Source organism: Tamandua tetradactyla, chromosome 9 (genome assembly GCF_023851605.1).
Source record: "Tamandua tetradactyla isolate mTamTet1 chromosome 9, mTamTet1.pri, whole genome shotgun sequence".
Classification (NCBI taxonomy): Eukaryota; Metazoa; Chordata; class Mammalia; order Pilosa; family Myrmecophagidae; genus Tamandua; species Tamandua tetradactyla.
In genome coordinates this window covers 41,531,553-41,552,525 of record NC_135335.1, presented here as the reverse complement: position 1 = coordinate 41,552,525, position 20,973 = coordinate 41,531,553, and the positions used below count along the sequence as shown (strand labels likewise).

The window sequence follows — 20,973 nt, the reverse complement described above, 5'->3', positions numbered from 1 at the left end:
ACCGTTTCCCCTAATCCATAGGTTACTGGCATCGTTCACACTCGCGGCCATAGACTGTTGCAGGACTATTCGGTTCCTCTCCACTTTGCATCTACTTCAGAAAGCAGAAGAAGAATTCCAGGCCCAACCAAAGGCAGAGGGATTTTAAGGAATTTCAGACAGAGAAGGGAATTGGGGCCTATTTCCTTCTCATCAGCTCCAACTAATCCAAACCAAGAACCTATCATCTTTCACCTGTTCTTTAAATTATCTGTAGAGTTTGAGGCACTGCAGAAGTCTTGTGGATATAATGGCCATCAAGACAAGATTTGGGGAATTGTACATTCAGAAGGGGGGGGAGTAGTAAATGAATATAAATAAATTAGAACGCTTCAGAGAGTAGTAAGTGATATGATGGAAAATAAAAACTGTAATCGGCTAGAGAACAACTGGGAAGTGGCAAGTGCTATTTTATAGGGGGACTGAATAACAGTCTCAGGGAGGACTCATTTAAGTCAGAACTGAAGCGGGAGAAGAAGGCACCTTTAGCAACACCTAGAGTCAGAGAGTATCTCTGGCTCCGCAGCCTCTTTTCCATTTCCTTTGTATATTTTGAGCATGGATTTATGGACAAGTAACCCTCTCTATATCATCTCTGGATCTTGACTCAGAATTCTCTCCTTGTGTCTTCCCTCCTCTCCTTGTGTCTTCCTTCCATTTCTGAACTTCCTCAATATTCAGAAACATTCCTTTGAATAAACTGCACACACACAGAAGTAAAGAACTTGGGCTAGAAGAGACAGGAGAGGTGGTGGGCACTGATTATCCTACTGCCCAGGTATATATGGTATTTATGTTTCTACCTCCACACATCCCTGCAAGTCAGTGATAATTCTTTGTCTGCAGGAAGCTGAGTCTCTGTGGATTGGCGTACCTAGCCGGCTCCCTTCCATGGATTAAGCAGGACATTCAACAGGCAAGTGAAATAGGTTGAGAAGAGCCTGGGACAGACCAGATAGGAGAGGCACCATCCCAGCTGACTTTTAACAGACATTAGCAATGCATCCCAGAGCTGTCTCCCTCTGGGGCCCAGACAGGCCATTTTACATATTAAAAAAAACACAAACTCACAAACAGATGCATAGAGATATTTCACTTTTAAAGCCATCCCTACCCCTATATTTGAAATGGTCTCTCATAGGCTTCCAGTGTTGCATTCAACATATGAATGTTTCAGGATACGTTTTGGGAGACAATTCATTGCATGATACAAGAATCATCATATAATGGAAAGAATCAATGCCTAGACAAAAATTTCTGGACCTTTTCCCAGGTTAGAGCCTGGGATAAATGGTCATCTTATAATTAATAATACTTCATAATCTATAATGGTTATTTTTGTTCTGTTCTAGATCATATTAACAGATAGTGCTGATTTAAATATTTTCACAACCACAAAATAACATAAGAAAAAAACGTGGGGAGTAGATTTTGTAAAAGAGCCACTTACCTACTGGAGGCGTCTTCAGGGATTAATTCACAGGAGCTGAAGGGCAAAATAAGAGGTTCTCTCCATCCCAGAAAGAACCTGGAAGAGAAGGAAAGAGATGTACTTATTCAGGCCTGAGGGCATTTACTGGTGCCTGCCTGTAGCTTGTCAGGTAGCTGTTCATTTAAAAAAAAAAAAAAAGGGAAATTAAATTAATTTCCATTCAATGTAAAAATATAACATTATAGAAAATTGAGCCATAAAAAGATAAATGACTTTAATTCCATCAACCTAATAAAGTTTTGGGATTCATTTTCCCCAATATTTTATTCTTGAAAGTTTCATACCTACAAAGGTAATGAAATGACGAATATCTCCATACTCTTCACATATAATCACTACTCGGACATTTTGCCACAATTGCTTTATCTCTGTGTGTGTGGGTGTATATATATATATATATATATAGTTATGTATAGTCACACATTTTTCCCTGAACCATTTAAAAGTAATTTTCAGACACAATGACATTCACCCCTAAGCACTTCAGCCTGCATTTCTTAAGAACAAGGACTCAGTCCTACAAAACCTCAATGCCATTTTCACACCCAGTAAATGTAACATTGTTGAGATATTATCATTAAATATAAAAGTGAAATTCAAATCTCCCCAACAGTGCACTTTCCTTTTTTAAAATCCATGATCCACTAAAGGGTGGTGCATTGCATTTAGAGTCCTTGGCTCTGCAGTCAGCTTTAATCTAAAACAGTCACTACCAACTATTTGTTTGCCTTTTATGATATTAGCATATTTGCAAAGCCCAGCCCAATTTTTCTTGTAGCTTTTAACATTTGATTCATTAATTTTGTAAACTTTCCTTTGTACCAGACATTATTAATAATATAGCATAAGCATTTTCCCTGTTCCCCATAGTCTTAATAGCCATTATCTGTGAGAGCTTTAAAATAGTCTATCAAAATAATGTGTTGGAATTTATTTTACCAGCCTCTAATGTTAGACAGTTAGGTTCATTACAATTGTAAATAATATTGTTCATCTTCAAAAACATTTTCATGCATATAGCTTGGCACTTTTGTATTTTTTCATTTGTAACATTTGTAATATATTGCTTTCCAAGAGGGTAGTATTAATTCACAGATACTTACTTTAATTTGAAAAAATGATTTTGTGCACTTCAAGGAAAAACAAAAGAAGCCTTGAAATTCAGTCTCAATTTGCATTTCCTTTATCATAAAAATACTGTTATTGTTCGATAAATTAATCAATCACTGTGTGAGAAGAAGGAGAAAGAGAAAGGAACGCTCCACCATCACACACTTCTTGTGTTGAGACAGATATAATAGGTTCGGGTCTGTGTGTATGAGTTAGTCTATTTCACAGTGGCAGCCTGAGTAGGGGACCTGCCAGTCACCTTCTCAAGCTTTATTTATACTCAATGCCTGATTTAGCCACAGGGGATCATGGTCTATTAGATCAAGAGCTCTGTAAGGGCAAAGACATGTCTTACTCCTTTTATATTCCCAGCAGGAGGTGTTCAGCACTCAGTAGACATTTGTTTTATGTTGGTGGAGCTTTGCCTGCCTTCTGCTGTCTGTAGCAGATCCCAAACCCTCCATCTGCCATGGTCAGGTTCCCAAAGCACAAGTCTGTGGGAAACTCCAGCCATTGTCCCTGGTGGATAGAGCTTTAGCCTTGAGGCCGACTCTACTGCCTGTCAGGTTAAGCAGAGGTGCATTCCAAGAAAGAAAGGAAAGCAAAGGTTCCCTTCATCCTTTCTTTGTCTCCCACTTCTTCCCCAGTGAACCTACCTGGTCCTCCATGCTTGGCACTCACAACAAGGGAAAACTTCACTGAACTCAACAAATCTTAAAAGTGGCAGCACATGCACCCTCTCCAATTTAGAAGAGTAGGCAAATAAAAATTACAGTGGCCTATTTAAAAAAAAGGCCTAAAAGGCTCCTGGGAAGTGTTCTGGTCCCCAAGGGAACATGGTATTGATAAAAGCAATGGTGGACCTGTGAGATATTTTCTCACTTAGAACCCCGGCGTAGTTTTGACTTGGATTTCCACTTACCACAAACAAAATCCTAATTAACTGTCAGTTCCTCATAGGCTTACTTTCCTGCAGTTGCCACCCCCTGCCCCCAGCCCCCTTTCCAATCCATCCTGCACACTATGTGGGAGAACTCTTTCCCTAGTGTAGCTTGGAGTGCCTCTAGTGTAGCTTGGAGTACCCCTCTCTCCTGCTTTCAAACATTGGGACACTTGCCATAGTTCATCCTAAGATCCAGAAGTCTATTTGTGGCATAAAATACTCTTGGCAATTTGAGGTTAGTTTCCCTAGATGTTTCTTCTCCCGACATTCCTTCTTCTCCACATGATGCTACACTCCACACTCTCCAAACTTTTCCCATTTTCTCAAAATTCTTAAACTTTGTCACAGAATATGTCTTTGCCCATCTAGGATCCCAGGCCTGGAATGTTCCCCAAGGTCTATCACCCCAATTCCTAGGCCTGTCTGGAAAATGCCCACAATTCACCACTCAAGACCCAGTTCACACAGTCCATCCTCTCTGAGATCTTCTCAGAGTCCCTCAAGCCAAAGTTTACCCTGTTTGCCCAAAGCACAAGTCCAATGGGCTGGAGTCTTCAGGCAAACACCTCCGTTCTATTCTCTTCCTCTCTTTGTTCCAGCCAGACTTGCCTTTCAAATTCCAGCCTCGGGGTTTCCCACTGTTCTCTCTGTGATCCAAGGGTCTGCAAGGCTTCCTCTCTCCATTCCTTCAAGTCTCAACTCAAATGCCATCCTCTCTGCGCCTTAGCTGTCACCCCATCTACCAGAGCAAACCCAGCCTTGCCTCTCCCTAGCCCCTTAGCCTGCTCCTTTTCATAGGGTTTAGGATTACCTGACATCATAACATCCTTTCATTAGGGTTAATGCTCTGGCCCCACCACTGAGATGGAAGCCCTATAAGGGTCCTCAGCTATAGCCCTATTGCCTGGAGCAGTGTCTGACACGTGGAAGGCGCCCAATAAATATGTGCTGAATCAAACCAAACTAGGAGTTGTTCAGAGCTAGAGACTATTTTTTCCCTACCTTTGTGCCTTTTTTTTTAGCCAAACTGCTAGCACAGTGAATTCTTAGTAAAATTAAATAAATGAATAAAGAAATGAATGAATGTTGTGAAGCTTCTACCTCAAAATAGCAAGGATTGCATTTTAGCTAGAGCCTTTGATCCAGGAACACTAAGTGCTACTCTGCTACTATTTTATCACCATTGCCTTACTTGTAACATTATCCATAAGATAGGCACTCAGCTTCAATCTTTGATGTGTTACTGAAATGCCTCTGTAATATGCTCCAGCAGGCTCGCATCCATAATATATTGAGACTGCAAAATATACAAAAGATTTTAAATGCCCAGGCAAAGTGCATAACAAGAAAAAGTAGAAATCTGTGATGTAGTAATTTAGGGCATCCTTTTTTTTCTCCAAGGCAAGACATAATACAGCTTCAATCAAATTACGCAGGTTTAATTTAGCCTAGTCTAAAGAGGTTTCAAATCAGAGACCCTGTCTGTTTACTTCCAACACATCTTCTAAGGACCATATAAACCTCTACTTGATTCTTTACATCTTAAAGTACAAAGCAGACTATTTTTTATAGAAACAATAGAACGTCCATCCGCTCTTTTCATGGCAGAATTGAAAATTGATTTCTCAATTTCAGCCAGACTCTTCCAGCCTCTACTTGGGTGCTAAAAAGGGACAAAGGAATTCTGTGGTTTAAAAGTAACGAATGAAATCTGAAGAGTTATAACAATGGTTGTCTTTTTTAGAAACAGCACCAAGGAGAACATATATATAAAAAAAAAAAGGATGATGACAAAACCATGAAATTCATACATATTTTGTGTGCTCTATTCCCCTCTCCTAAGAGACTTCCATTGTTGGACCTGATTTCAGAGGGTCAAGTTCCTCCGGAGTCATACCTTCCACAAACATTGAGTGCCTGCTATGTGCCACACACTTCCTAGGCACTGGACAATACTGGAGCCTACCATCCTTTCAGAGCCCTAATGTTAGAGACATATGTTAGACACAAGGAACAAAATCAACATTCATGCCAATTGTGTTACTAGAAGGAGGGACGAGCAAAGAGGCCATGAGAGAGCTCCACAGCAGGGGCTGGCTCTGTCTGGACATTAGATAAGGTCTCCTAGAACAAGTCACAGCAACTAAACCTGGAATATGAGCCTGTGGTGAGCAAGTAAAGACAAAAGATAGAGGAGGACATTCCAGGGAGTGAGCAGGAGATGTGAAGCATCTGCTTCAACTCCACCAGTGGCTCCCCTGTGGCCTCCCCAGTATCATCATCTTAACCTTATGCTGTTTAAAGTCCTTTATGAGCACCTCCAACAGGAAGCTAAACAGCTACAGGAATGCATCTTATCCATCAACTCCATTTCCAGCACCTTGAATCTAGGATGGCAAGGCAACAGGAATGCTTACTGAAGCAGTTTATCTGGCCCCTGCCTACCCACCCAGCCTTGAGTTCTGCTGTTCTCTGACTCCCACCCCTGCACCCTGCCCTGGAAAGACAATATGCTTTTATATTGCTCTGCCTCCCGCTTACATTTTCTCATTCTTCACAAGGATCAAATGTCCCTTTCCCTGAGAAATCTTCCCAGGCTTCACCCAGGGCATGCTCACCCCAGACAAAGTTCATCAGCCCTTGTGAAATATCTTTACTGTTTATCGCAATACATTGAAATGGTTTGTCTCCCACTGCAACACCAGTTCCATAATAACAAGGACCATTTCTTATTTCTTCCCATGTCCCCCGCAAAAATGGGGAAGCACTTGGTACATGTTTTCTAAGGTTTCCTGTGCTGCTGGGTCTCCTCTTCCTTGGCCTGGGTTACTCTTGTACGGGAACACAGCAGACAGGTCCAGCCACTTTCGGCCCCTACCAGTCCCCACTAATCCTTCCCTCATCTAGCTGCCTCTCCTGGAACCTTCACCTGTGAGGATGAACAGTGTCATTTGGCTTTGAGGTTCCCTCTTACAGTGAGTCCACTTTATGGTTTCATCCCTTATACTTACCACATTGATTAGAAAAAACAAAGGAAATGCCAGCCCCTTGATGATAGCAGCCCTGTAAAAATGTGTTTAAAAAAATCAGAATATACCAGGAGTGAGGAGTGAGCAAACAGCTTGCAGCCTGTGTCTGTTTTGTATGGTTAACATGCATTAGAATGACAGGCATTTAACAGATGTTCAATAAATATCTATTGGATGGATGGTTGGGTAGATCAGCAGAGGTTCAGATTTTGGAGTTTTTGCAACTGGATTAAAATTGATGGTGATTTGGAATCCTGAGTTGCTCAACTGATTGATTACCCCTTCACCCCTGCCAGGTTGCTGTGTCAAGAAGTCCAGCTAACTGACAGAAGGACAAATAGTCTAATAGCCTCTGGGTGGATTGTTGTGGAGGAGGTGGGGGGGAAGCTGGGGAGGGGGAAAGCTGAGGGAGGGGAATGCAATAAAAGCTCCATTTCTTTCAGATCATTTTTGTACTGGCAAATACCTCATTGTCTGTGGTCATCATTTTCTTAACTCTTGTTCAGTTTTCCATCTTTTTGGTTGAGTAATGTGCTACTTTTAGATAGGAGTCAATTAGAAAAAGGATTTAGGGGAAATCATTACAAAATGAATGACTTTTTCTTTGCAAAATACATGAAGTTTATTAGCTTTCTTGAAATCCCAAATGAGACTTAGCAGTTGAAGCTAACATCTACTCTTTTGCCATCAAGTGATGTGCTCAGGGCAATTTTCTGATGAAACAAACAGGGAGGAAACAGGTCATTGACCACAAAAATAATTACTAAGAAGTCGATCTTTTTGCTTTAGTAATTGTAAACCGTAGGAAGAAGAGTTCTTCACATTTAAAATAGTTATAACTAAATAACAACTGTGAATCATGGTTGAAAGAGAAGTAGTCAGGTGGTGGGGAGGGGAGAGGGAAAGGGGGAGGAGGGAAAAGGGGAGGGAGGGAGGGGAAGGGGGAGGGAGAGGCCCAGACAGTTGTTAGAATGCGCTCATTAAAAAGTTAGTTTGGGCCAAGTTTCATTAGGAAATAACTTTTTAAATGACTAAAGTTATAGACAGGATCAAGACTTAGGAAATACGGCAATGCATTTCCACTAGTATGTTTGTTTTTAATACTGTAATGTGATTGACTAAAGTTGAGGGGTGCTGTGTAATTAAGGAAATCTAGGGGACACTGCAGACAGTACCAGAGCTGCAAACCAGTGATCTAGAAACTCTATCTGCTGGTCCCTGGGCCCTTTTCTTTGACTTATAGAATGTTTTAACATGATAGGAATACTGAAAGCTAAGGTATTCTTAATGCCTAAAGTAGAGTCCAGTACATAATGGCTTCTCAGTAAATATTTGTCAAATGGATGGAATGCAAAGTAATTTCACATAAAAGCACCAAAGTCCAGCTTTTCTTAAAAAAAAGAAAAGAGGAATATCTGCCAAAATCACGGTGCCATCCCACATGACAACCATTGCCTAGACATGGGCAGTGAGTGTGACCTTAGATGGGGCAGGTATTTTCTAATTCACCATGATTGAGTGAGCTGTCCCTTACATCTTACATTTGGCCAACTTTATTCAATTATATATATTTTTTCTGTCTAGCCATATAGGAGAATTCCCTTTTGGAGAATCATGAAGCACATTATTATATTAAAGGCTCTGAGAAGTCCTGCACATCTCTGTATGTTCATGTGAGAATAAGTCTCAAGTATATATCTAGAAGGGGAAGTGCCGAGCCAATGGTATTTATACCTTCACTTTTTTAAATGTTGCCAAATGGTCCTCTATAGTACATGATCCAGAGTTGTGGGGTCAGAGACGATGTCTCAGATGAAGTAATGTCTAAGACTGGGGAACTGAGGAGACTACTGTCTTCTCTATTTCCTCCAAAATACCTTTTTGAGGGTCCAGAGAAATAAAGAAATAATGTTTCTTATTTGGGCATGTACGTGGACCCTTGAATTCTCTTTTCTTGATTTTGCATCACTAATGTAGGCTCTCAAGCTTAGCTCCATGTGGCTTTATCCCATGCAATTTATTTATGGTACCCTACAGTAATCATTCTTTAAATTAAAAATAAATCAATGGTCTTCCAATGTGGTCATAGAAGTTTATATTTCTACCAGTGTAGCATAACATTTTGCATTTCTCTGTACTCTCACCAATACTTATCATAGATGCATTTTATTTTTCAATGGTATAGGCATGAAGTGCTATCTTATTATTTTTTTATTTATTTTTTATTTTTTACATAGGCAAGCACTGGGAATCGATCCCAGGTCCTCTGGCATGGTGGGCAAGGATTCTTGCCTGCTGAGCCACCATGGCCCGCCCAATCTTATTATTTTTTAATTGTATTTCTCTCCTTGATGAGTTTGAACATTTTTCATTTGCTTATATTTTCTCATCTGCCAATTGCCTTTTGGAATCCTTAACCCAGTTTTTAATAATTTTATGTTCCCTTTTATTAATTCATTTGTATAAATTAAAACAATTCTAGAGACAAATCCTTTGCATTTAAATATGTTGCAAATATTTTTTTCCAGGTTTGCAACTTGTTAGTCAACTTCATGAATTATGTTTTCCCCAATATCATCTACTCTAGCATTGTTTGTTATTGAAAGGAAAATGGTGACCATGAATAGAAAAGTTATAGAAATTGTGTTATGTTGACCCAAGAATACTATACAGTAATTATGATGGCCAAATCAACATAAGTAAATCTTAAAACAAAGTGCTATAGGAAAAAGTTTAAAAACGGACATACACAGAATGATAGCATTTTTGAAAACTCTAAAACACACAAAACAATACTATCTATAGTTTATGATTAATTACACATGTAATAGAAGTATCAGACAAGATTGGAAAGGAGGCATGCTGATCTCAGGATAGCAGCTATGCTAAGGGAGAGATGGGTAGAGGGTTTTGACTGTTTTATTTCTTATGAGTAGATGGTGGATCACGTGCAGCAAAGATGTCAATATAGTAACATAGTTTTGATTATGAGGTATTATTGTTTATATTCTTGTGGATGATTAAATTACTTTATATGTATACTTTACACATATACATCTATATATACACAGTTTTTTTTGAAGAGCTCAGAATAATATATGGTATATAGTTAATATACTATAACAAATTCCTTATTGTTTAAAATATGGAGTAGAGGAATGAGTCCAGTTTTATTTTATTCACTCAATGATTCCCTAACACAATGTTCATGAGATTCTTTCTCTTCATTGTTTTTTTTCTCTTAAATTCCATCCAGTCTGGGTTCTCAGTATTCCACAAAGCACACTTTGAGAAATGAAGTTTTTGTGAGATTAAAGGGCTCAGAGAAAACTAGAGAGAAAACAAGGAGCTCACTTGAAGTAGGTATCAAAATGAGTGCTGGTCTTGACAAGACTAAGCTGGAAGGTCTGACCTTTATTAAGCAGCGAAAGTACATTAGTAATTCATTCCTAAAACCATCGTCCTTAGCACTACCTCATTTTAAACACCATAGCTTCAAGATAATTTACTTTGATAACTACTGATCAAGGATGCTTTAAAATATTCAGTAAGGACCATGCTGTCTACTCCTATTTCTCCTTAAAAACTAGAACTTTATAAAAAAAAATATATACTACTTATATGTAAATTAAAAATGTATTTCCTTCACATGCATTTCTTGGACAACTATTTTGAGCTCAACAGTTTTCTTTCCTACATCTTAAACTGCATTGCTATTCAAATAACTGGAAATATCAGATACCATGGGCACTTACTAACTCATAAAAATAAACAGTGTAGTACTTGTGAATTGCTCTCAAAAGTTCATAAATTGCCATTCTAGGACCTACACAAACTTCATTCTAATTCGGCTGCATTTTTCCTAACCAACACTGCACAGAAAGCATGCACCGATTGTAATCGCTTGTACAGAACTTTGTCTCTTCAAAATGCATTCATATGTTAAGTTCCTAGATGAGAATCTTGGATATTTAATCCCCCTGTGCCATCCAACAGCCCATAGGATGACAATTATTCTCCCCATTGTACAAAGGCTCAGCAAGGTTCAATATCACAGACTGAACCAGGTCATGGCTTGTGGGAGTGATGGATCAGAACTGCATCAGAACCCAGGTAAGGCAAGTCCAAACCCACTACCATCTTCCTACATGCAAAGGAAAATATACATTCAAACACTGGGCAGCCTGGTTTTGAAAGGCTTGTTTTTGCAATCCTCCGATTCCTCCTATGTAAAACCGAAATAACAAATAAGCCTATTTAAGAACACAAGAAGATAATTTATGTCAAAACATCTAGCTTAGCATCTGACATATAGTCAATTGCCTTTATTACTATCATCTCCATTTTTTTTTATTAAACCTCACCTCATCTTGTTCATGCTTTTACCCTAACCAGTGCTCAGATTTACAACACAGAATAAGTTCTAACGGACTTAATTCTCTCAGTGAAGAATCCTCCTGAGTAATCAGTGTTTTAAAAGTAACCCATTTGGAGAATTTCAAACGTGCATTCATGGAAAACAGTCTTAACTAATCACACAATAGAGGTGGTTTCAGATATTTATGTCCATAAAAGTGCCTGTTTTTTTTTTTTTGCCTCCTTTGTCCTGAAAATAATTAATGTGTTGGCATTTCCGAAAGCATGCTGTGACTATTATTTGCAATTGTCAGCTGCGGTTTTCTAGCTAAGATACTGTAAAAAGGCTTCGAAGTTAAGAAACATCTCTAGAAAGTTTTCCTTCTTGTTTCCAAACAAAGCATCTTGTTGAAGACAACGAATACTATAACAGCAACGGGAGCCTCCTTAGAGGAGGGGCTTTACTGAGGTCATGAGTTCATGGAATGGAGACTCATCACCCCCCAAATTCTTGTGACCAGATCTTCTGGGAGACCCAGAAATTCAAATAATTCTATTTTTACCTATAATTTTAATTAATAAACACAATATTATTTAATAGAGAAAAGGGTTTTCAAATCAAGATTCATCTGAGTGAGAATCCCAATTTTCCATTAGGAATTAAAGATCAGTCTTTCTTTGTAGTGTGCGGTGCCTATATGTATATATAACATCGTGGGGTACTGTTCGCAGTTCAGATGCATTTCCTCTCTCTCAATATGTTATTGCAGCTTCTCATTTCCTCTTAAATGAGAAATGTGAAACCCCTACTTAAGAGTTCTGGGGGAACTCCTGCTACTTCTTTGTGTTAAATGAGCAATACTATTTAGACTCTAAGAAGAGTAATTAATAGAAAGGATCAGTAAATGCTAAATGACAGTTATTTTGTGTCCCAAAGATGATGCAAAACTATGAAGGTTTACTGAATAAAGAACATGTTATATCACAGCAATTGTATTGCTTGGCATTTATATTTCAGAGAACTGGAACAATAACCAGAGTTATATTTGGGGATCTGGGTGTTTTCTCTCCAGCATGAGGCCAGGAAAGGGTCTGCTTTACTCATCTGCTCACCCATTTTGCTTATCACTGGGCTAGTTTCTACCTCCGCATCTGACATATTTTAGGCAATCGATACATATTTTCTGAACGAATGAATGAATGAATGAATGAGAAGGTGAAGGTGAGATCCAAAATTGCTCTGCCAAAAGGAAAAATAATTTATTCTACATTTAAGGAAAGCTAATAAATATAGGCTGTGTGTGTTGAGGCACACTGCACATTTCAGTGAGTTTCAAATCTTAATGGAACTAGTTCTGCAAATTACCATTTACAACCTACAGATAATAACACTGTAAAAGTCAATCTATAATAATCTGATCATGTGAGTCAGAACTGGACAAGCCATTCTGCCTGACCTAATCTGTAGTCAAACCTAAATTAATTTCAGTGACCCAGGACAGACCTTTCCCAAGCGAAGGCCAGTTGTTATCAGAAGGTCTGAGAGAAGATCACACAACAAAATATCCTGCAGTTAAGGGAGGCCCTTTAAGCTTAACATTTGCAGTTTGGAAGCCTGACAACCACTGATAAATTTACTAACCTTATAGACCATAAAGAGGAAAGTAAAAAACAACTCAGAATAGAGAACTCAGACCATTTGAGAATTGCTGAGTACTGCAACATTTGCAGACAAAATCTTAGACATAATCCCGTAAATCCAAAGTTATTTGCTCTGATGGATCCCCAGCAGGCAGTAATGCTTGATTCTGAATTCCCCACAAGGCGCCCCGTTCCCATCCTAAGTTTGCACCCCAACTCATCACAGTCCTATTTCTACTTCCACCTTTGCAAACAGGATCAACGCTGCAACTGACGCTCATATTTTTCTTTCAGGCCCTGCTGCAAAAAAGAAATATGTCAGTTATAATAACCTGGTTATCTAACCCGTTCCACGCCCCGGAACGACGGAGGAAGAGCCCTTCAGCGATTCCGTCACCCAACCTGGCAAAGGACTCTTCTGGTCCCGCCCGCTTACCATGACTGGAGGAGCTTCCCCCGCCGGGCAGTTACTGGAGACCAATGTTAGAGGATCCAAGCATCCTACACAGCTGCTTTATGAAATATCCTTACTTTATCTTGGCTTAATAAGTCACTGGCATCAGCACTGCCAAATAGGCTGCAATTTTGGACCTTCCCTGACCAAAGGGAGTGTTGAGACTCAAGTCCCTCCCAGGCTCTTCAGGGTGAACCACGGAGAGCCTCAGTGACCGTTGTGGGGCTGACCTGTCTTTCTACGTATGTACTTCCAGGCTGCAAGGTTTTGAAATTTTCTGTACAGTTTGTGAGGACTTTTGCACTTTGCCATCTGATGTCGTACCTCGGTTCACTGTTTGTTTTCGAATGCCCTGTTTTCATAGAGCCCTATTCTCTCAGACAGTGGAGTATTTGGGGAAACTTGGAAAAAAAAGAAAAAAGAAAATTAAGATCTTGGCAGACTCAAAAAATAAAAACGAAAAAACAAAACACACACACACATGCATCTGTACATGACTGTATAATTATGATTAATTACCACTGCAAATCACATTATATTTTTTAAGACAAAAAAGATATTTAAAGACCAAAAACTGTGCTGAGCAGGTTTGTCTCACCTATCTTTGGTATATGATAGGGTACAGAAAAGGAAATTATTGGCTGAACTGAATAGCGGTCTTGATGTTTGGGATGCATGCCGGTATTGTATTTGAAAGTACATGTTAATAATTTATGTTCTATATTTGTATTTGTGTTCTCTTTTGTTACTTTAATTAGGGTATATGGATATTTTGCAATAATTTTAATGATTATTAAGCTATTTGAAGAAAAGAATATGGATTTTTCATGTCTTGAGGTTTTGTTCATGCCCCCCTCTGACTGAACAGTGTGATAAGGACTTTAAAAAGCATGTATGTTTTTTACTGTTTGTAATAAGTACTTTCGTTAATCTTGCTGCTTATGTGCCAATTTAGTGGAAAACAACTCTTGCTGAAAAACTCCCCCTTTCCATTCTCTTTCAATTCTGTGATATTGTCCAAGAATGTATCAATAAAATACTTTGGTTAACTTTTTTATTTTCTGCTATAAGTATTTTTAGTTGTTTTCCCCCTTTTAGTTACAGTGTAATTCATAAAGTCCTAAGTTAGGGAACAATGTGGAAGATCAAACTCGTTAAAGTAACATGCTTTAATTCACAACTATAGCTACATTGAGAATTCAGATGATAAATTCTGAGGTGCTCAAGTTCTTGTATAAAAAGGAGTGCTCACAATAGTTATGTATTTTTGCACCAGAAGTGAAATCCAACCTGACATCCTCAGGCATATACACAGTAAGTGGCCTACCAAAAATAGCAAAAATGATAGAGAAAGGAGAAAATAGAGAATACACATTAGCTTAAAACAACAGTCCTGGGGCAATCTAGTAAAAAAAAAAAAATTCTGCAAAACATAATCAAAAGACATAAGTAAATATGACTACCATATTGCATTTTTGCCTGATTTTGCAATCAAATATGGTGGCCATGTTGTGGATGGCCTGATTGAGACTTGGCGTTCCCAAAACTCAACAGTGGGAAACACTCCCGTGGGTCAATTTACAGCCACACATTTTGGGTATCAACAGTAGAAAAAAAAAGCCTATTTTCAGAGGGTGAGCACTGGTCCTTAGCATGTAGGGCTGGGCCCCAACCCAAAACATATTTCAACAGGCCCTGGTGGACCTTACTGCGGCTAACAAAATCCACATCTGTTTCCCGCCACCTGCATCTGCCTGTCTCTTTCTGCCATTCCTCAGCTCCCACAACCCAGCCAATGCTCAGACAGAGATTAGAAAACATTCCCATGTTAGAATGAAGAACAACAAACAGATTCCTGTTTCTCCTCCCTCTTAAACACTCTTCAAACAATAGACCTTGGGATAAAATACGTATCAGAACAAATACGAGTTGGAGATTACTCATGAATTCAGGTTGTGGAGCAGACAACCTGCTGTGAAACCTGGCTTTCCATCCTACTAGCTGTCCTTGGGAAAGTAATGTAAACGCTTTGAATCCTCCAATTTTTCAACCAGAAAATGAACTAATACTACTGCCTATCTCACGGGGTTATCAGGCTTAAGAGAGAAAATCCATAAAATGTATTTGCAACAGTTCTTAGCACACAGTTGACTTTCCATACCTGTCAGCTATTATTCCTACCATTTTCACTGCATACATACAGCATCAACATCATCATGGCTACGTTTAGTCTTAAAGATAAAGTTAAGTGTGTGGTTCCCGGAGCCTGCCCGTGCCAAAAAAAAAATTGGTGCTTTCACATTCCAGACATAGAAACAGAATTTGTGATCTAGTGCATGAGCAGCCTAATCCGTCTTTGTGCCATTCAGTAGAAATGATTGCTTGTACAGAGAAATCATATAAATAATTCTCCATTATTCACATATATAATGACGAATGTGGGGGATTACCGAAAGTAATTCCATTCAGGATTGGAAATTGACACTTCCAAAGTTCTTTGCTCTGCCTCTAGATCCTCAAGGGAGAGTTAAGATAACAAGAACCTTAATAATAACAATGATAAAAGCTAAATTTTATATAACCCTGTATATAAGGCATTGTTCTTTATCTGTATTATATACTGTATATACAATATGCATAATTTATATTTATATGTATTATCTTACTTGACTTGCAAAAAGTGTATCTAATCATCTTCTATAATCCTCAGTCCCAACCCAGAGGTTGAATTAAAGCTTGTCTTTGATAAATTAGAGGACATTACCAACACAAGGCAGCATAATGAGTGATAATTTCCCTCAGCCACTTTTTGGTCTCTCAGACCACTCTCTGGTCTTCCTCAAACATATCATACATCTCCCAATCCAAACTCCTGGTACTTGCTGTTCTCTTGCCTACAATGCTCTCCTGCCAAATGTCTGCATCATCCAATGCCATCTTTTTCCACCATCTGCTTAAAAATGTCTTTGTGTCGAAGGGCTCTCCTGACCATATCTAAAAGACCAGCCCCTTCTCCTTATCACAGTGAGCCCATTATTCTGTTTCTTTCTTTACAATACTTCACAACACATATTACCTGAACTGATATATTTGTTTGTTTTTATCGCTCACCTTCCACAACAAGATCCACGAGATCAGATATTCTCCGTGGTGCTCATTATAACATCAGAGCACTTAGAACAGTGCCCGACAAGTACGAGGCACTCAGTAAACTTTTGTAAAAGGAGGAAGGAAAGCAAGAATGAATGGATGAAAATTAAAGAGCTCAAGCAGATGATCGAAGGAGGACTGTAGGAGCCTGTGTCAGGTGTTCATTGAAGGCTCTGTATCAGGAAAGAATGGAGCTGGGACTGGAAGAACAAATGAGACTCAGGTCATCGAGATAAAAAGATAGGGGAGGTGTGGACATTTTACACTCAGCCTCAGAAGTAAAGCGGAGGGGGACTATTTCTAGTAAATATGCTTTCTTTTCATCAGAACATGAACAGGCTTTTTCCACAAGTGAAGTGGAAACTCAATAAAGACAACTGTATATTCTAAGTCAGAATGATTTTTTGTCTGAAAGAAGGAAGGAGAAGATGATGAGATACTATAGTAGGGAGGCTACAGGATTCAGAATCACAGCATCTCAGGTGGATGCCTGAGCTTTACCCCCTTCCAGCTTTGAAGTCTCAGGCAATCCATGCATCTCCAGAGTAGTCCATTCCTTCCTCTTCACTGAGGACACAGGGCATGGATTTGAGTCCTTGCATTAGCCAGGTACTCCCTTATGTACTTGTCCCAGGACGTCACCTTTCCTTTCAAAGTGTACTAACCAAGACTGAGAATAAGCTCAAACAGTTTTGGAGGCGGGGGCTGAGGTTCAATACGGGGAAAAAGAACCATTTCATCACTGTCCATGCAAATAATGCAGACTAAGCCTAGAGCAGGGCTGTGGGCAGACCCCTCATAAAAACTAAAGCTACTAGGCTCTGATGGACTAAAATCCCTCAAGTCCCTCCAGCAAGTGCTGCTGATAAATTATTTCTCCCTTTTCCCCTATAAGTCATCCTCTTAGAAAAGTTGATTAAGTCTTCTCACCACTGTCTGGTTAGATCCTGACACACATATCTGTCTTTTGTCCTGAGAATAAGCCTACCTCACCAGGCCACAGCTAAGGTGCTTTTATGACCTTCCGGAGCAGGAAGAGACCCACAGCATGGCCAGGCATCTTCTAGACCTATGACTAGGTCAACTTTGCTGCAACAACCAGACTTAGATGGGTATAGATGTCACTCCATCAAGCTGACAATCCATAAAATGGCAGGAACATTCAGCCCGTGTTATTTTTCTCTTGCCCATAAAAATAATAATAAAAATATATTAACCTAAACAAGGGGCGCCAGCCATGCCTTGTGAACATCAAGACACCTGTATCTCCAGCATCTGCCTGACTCTGTGTGTAAGCCCATCACAGAAGAAGTTAGACCCACAGTACTATCGCTCAGTGAACCCTGAATGGTCTGACATCTGTGTGACAGTCTTCACTAGGAAATCAAAGTTCCTAAGTCAGTCCCAGGGTCTTTCCCCTTTGAAGATCTGAATGTGCTAGACTCATTTCTTGGGCACCAAACCACAGGGGCTGAGGAGAGGGTATGTCCTGCAGCCTACAGGAAAGTTCTTCACAGTCCGCCAGCCATCACCAAGGCCTGCGGTCACAGATTGGTTGCCAACGCTGAATTTGACCAGGGCATATGTTCACTGTTTTGCTTGGCCGATGTGTAACATCAGAAATGACCACACAAATGATGACATCTTGGCATTACAGAGTACCCCTTCTCTCATTCCAGTCTCTGCCTGGACCTTGCCTTCCTTCAACCCCCAGCCCTTCCCCGGGCTTTACATCTCACAAACTGATGGGTTTAATCTGTTTTATTCTGAGCTCCACTTTCCCTCTGTAAAAGAAGTCAACAAATCAATTGATAAAGAGAAAGTGGTGGTGAGGTAGAAATTCTGATTTCTTTCAAATAACTTTTATCTTAAACAAATGCTGCTCAAACTTAAAACGTGCCTATGGATGACCGGTGGATGTGTGAAAATGCAGATTCTGATTCAGTGTGTAGGGTCCAGGATTCTGCATTCCAAACAAGGCAGATAATGAGGATGATTGTGCAGATAAACATGCCTGGGTGATTTGGGTTCTTGATCCATCAGATTGACCTACGGGCTTCAAAACATACCCATGATCAAACTGGTGACTTCTAGAGACAGTTGGTTTTAATTGGTCTTGGGTAGGGCCTGGGAACTTTTCCTGCACAGCTTTCTCAGGGTTAAGAACTAATGCTCTGATCCAGTGGGTCTCAAACTTTAGGGAGAGCACAATTTCCTGGAGGACTTATTAAAACGACAACGCCAGGCCCCACTCCCAGAGTTTAATTCAACAGGTCTAGGGGAGAGGCAATACTTTGAATTTCTAGTAACTTCCCCAGGTGATGGCAAGGCTGATGCTGCTATATTTTGAGAACCACTGGTTAAATCCAAGCAGTTAAACTGTCCTTTCCATCACCTGGTTTTACACATAACAAAAAATAAAACAAAAAACATTTTTCTTGGCTCTAACACATTTCACTAGGATCTATCTATTCTGGACATTTCCTGAAAATACTTTCAAAGGGCCCTGTCACTGTTTGGATATGTCTGCATTGGTCCCCTGCTCCAGCTTTTGCGTAAATCATCAGAAATGGACGCACTGAAAAGTTTTCCACATATTTGCATGTGTTTCTTTAAATCGCTTCTCTTTTTTGGTCCCTGGGGTCTTGGGTAGAAATGTAGAATTCTACTCCTAAGTGCCTTACCTGGCTCTTGGGTCTGATACCTTCCTGTTGGGGACAATTAAGGTAGCATGTATAAAATCCACCCTCAGCGATGCTGGAAACATGCAACATGGCCACCAGGGTTGAAACAAAGAACAGCCTAAACTATAATCAGCCTTCTTCACGGAAGTAATAGTAGTTCGCGCCAAAAGTACTAACCGTACATCTGCCCTCTGCCCTAACAACAGCAGTCACCAATCCCAAATCATCCCTTTGTCCTTATTCACCCAATTAGAGATCGTCACCTATTCCTACTAGCTACCCCCTCTCCTAAAGTATATATATACCTAGCCTTTTCAATAAACTTTTGCAGCTTGATCAGAATATTTGTCTTGCTGTCGTTCTTCGCGTCTCTTTGTCCCATTTCATTCTTCCCTCACAGGAGTTGGAGCTTCGGTTGATCGTCCCGCGGGCCGGGACACCTTCCTACTTCTGTCTCATGTTCATCACTACTGTTTTGTTTGCATTTTTTGGAATCTGCCCTACCAAAGCCCCAGGTATTAACTTCAGTTTGTCTAGGCTGCAATTCCCTGGCTCAGGAACTCATATAACATCGACCATCGATGCTTTCTCTCCATTAGGTCCTCCTTGCTGCTCCAAATTGGGTTGAGAAAAGCAATTTATCTTTTCTCCCCATCTCACCCCTGGATGTTATAATAAATAGTGGTAGGAAATTCAATCAAATTCAATCAAAAGAAGTTTATGAGCAACTATTACACACTGGGCATTTTTGTCAATGCATAGAGAGAACAGTTAGTTAAGAAGCCTGATTCACTACTCTTGTGGATTTTTCATTTTTAGTGGATGTATTGCATTGTTTCCAGATGTTCTGCTTTTATCCAGATGTAACCTCTTCAGGATGCCCAGGGAGATTCACTCCAACTCAGAGCTATACTTTTCTTACTGCATTTCTCCTCTTACTATGTGGACCCCTCACTTAACTTCAGGAAACTTGGACATGCCAAAGCATCATTTCACTTGTTGTTACCTTCATGCTTTAATGTGGGTGCTGAGAGGACACAGAAATCTAAGAAGGCAGGTCTTAACTGTCTACACCCCTGGTTCCATAACTGCGAAATTGCCTTGCCTCTCACTGCAAGAACCTATTCACAATAAGAGGAGAATACTGTTTGCCTAGGGAGCAATTATTCTAACGTTCAGTCAGCCAGCCAGCTAGGGACATCTGTTGTTAGAGTAACTGGCATACATTTTGCCTTTTCCTTCTAAAAAATAGGGCTCTCCAGCAAGTTCTGCATGTGCTTATAGAGCTGGACAACAGCGGAGCCCTCCTTAGCTGAACATTTACTACCAAAAAAGTCAGGCAAATCACACTGATCCTTGAGCAAGGAAGCAAGGCTGTTCTTGCCACTACTCAGATGTTTTGTGCGACTGGGCACTCACGTGCTCAGTCTGTAAGTAATTTAGATGCATCAACTCATTTAACCTTTGTTTCAGTTTGCTAAAGCTGCCAGAATGCAATATACCAGAAATGGGTTGGCTTTTAAAAAGGGGATTTATTAGATTACAAGTTTATGGTTCTAAGGCTATGAAAACGTCCAAATTAAGGCATCAACAAGAGGATACCTTCACTCAAGAAAGGTCAATCCTTTCCTGGGTCCTCTGTCACGCGGGAAGACACATAGTGACATGTGCTATCCTACTGTCCCTGCTTCTGCTCCCAAACAGCCTTCTCAGCATTCCCAAAATCTGTGTCTAAGCTTTCTCCGAAATGTTTGCCTCTTAAAGGGCTCCAGTAAGCTGACTAAGACCCACCCTGAATGGGTGGGGTCACATCTCCATGGAAACAACCTAATCAAGAGGTCCCACCCACAATAGGTCTGTACCCCCAAGACTGGGTTAAAATAACATGACTTTTCTATGGTGCATAACAGTTTCAAACCAGCACAACCCTAAAAATTCTATGTGGGAGGGCCTATTATAATCCATATTTTGAAGAGGAATAAAAAGAAGGAAAGAGTGGCAGAGTAATTTTCCCAGTGACATTCAATCCGTAAATGGAGCTGTGATTTGAATCCAGATCTCACTGACTCTAGGCA

At 39.9% G+C, this 20,973-nt stretch overlaps 1 protein-coding gene and 1 long non-coding RNA gene across 2 annotated transcripts in view; one reads left to right on the top strand and one right to left on the bottom strand.

The window, feature by feature from the left end:
* GRM7 (glutamate metabotropic receptor 7) overlaps positions 1-14,051 on the top strand; it is a 1,019,804-nt gene extending 1,005,753 nt beyond the window's left edge. The window contains 2 exon segments of the mRNA XM_077116680.1: positions 12,905-12,977; positions 12,980-14,051. Coding sequence (XP_076972795.1) covers positions 12,905-12,977; positions 12,980-13,278 — 372 coding nt within the window. The 3' untranslated portion in view covers positions 13,279-14,051.
* Positions 1-20,973, bottom strand: part of LOC143647053 (uncharacterized) — a 220,961-nt gene that overhangs the window by 128,588 nt on the left and 71,400 nt on the right. Inside the window, exon 2 of the long non-coding RNA XR_013157810.1 lies at positions 1,490-1,567. This is a non-coding gene — a long non-coding RNA (uncharacterized LOC143647053). The remainder of the gene's footprint in view (positions 1-1,489; positions 1,568-20,973) is intronic.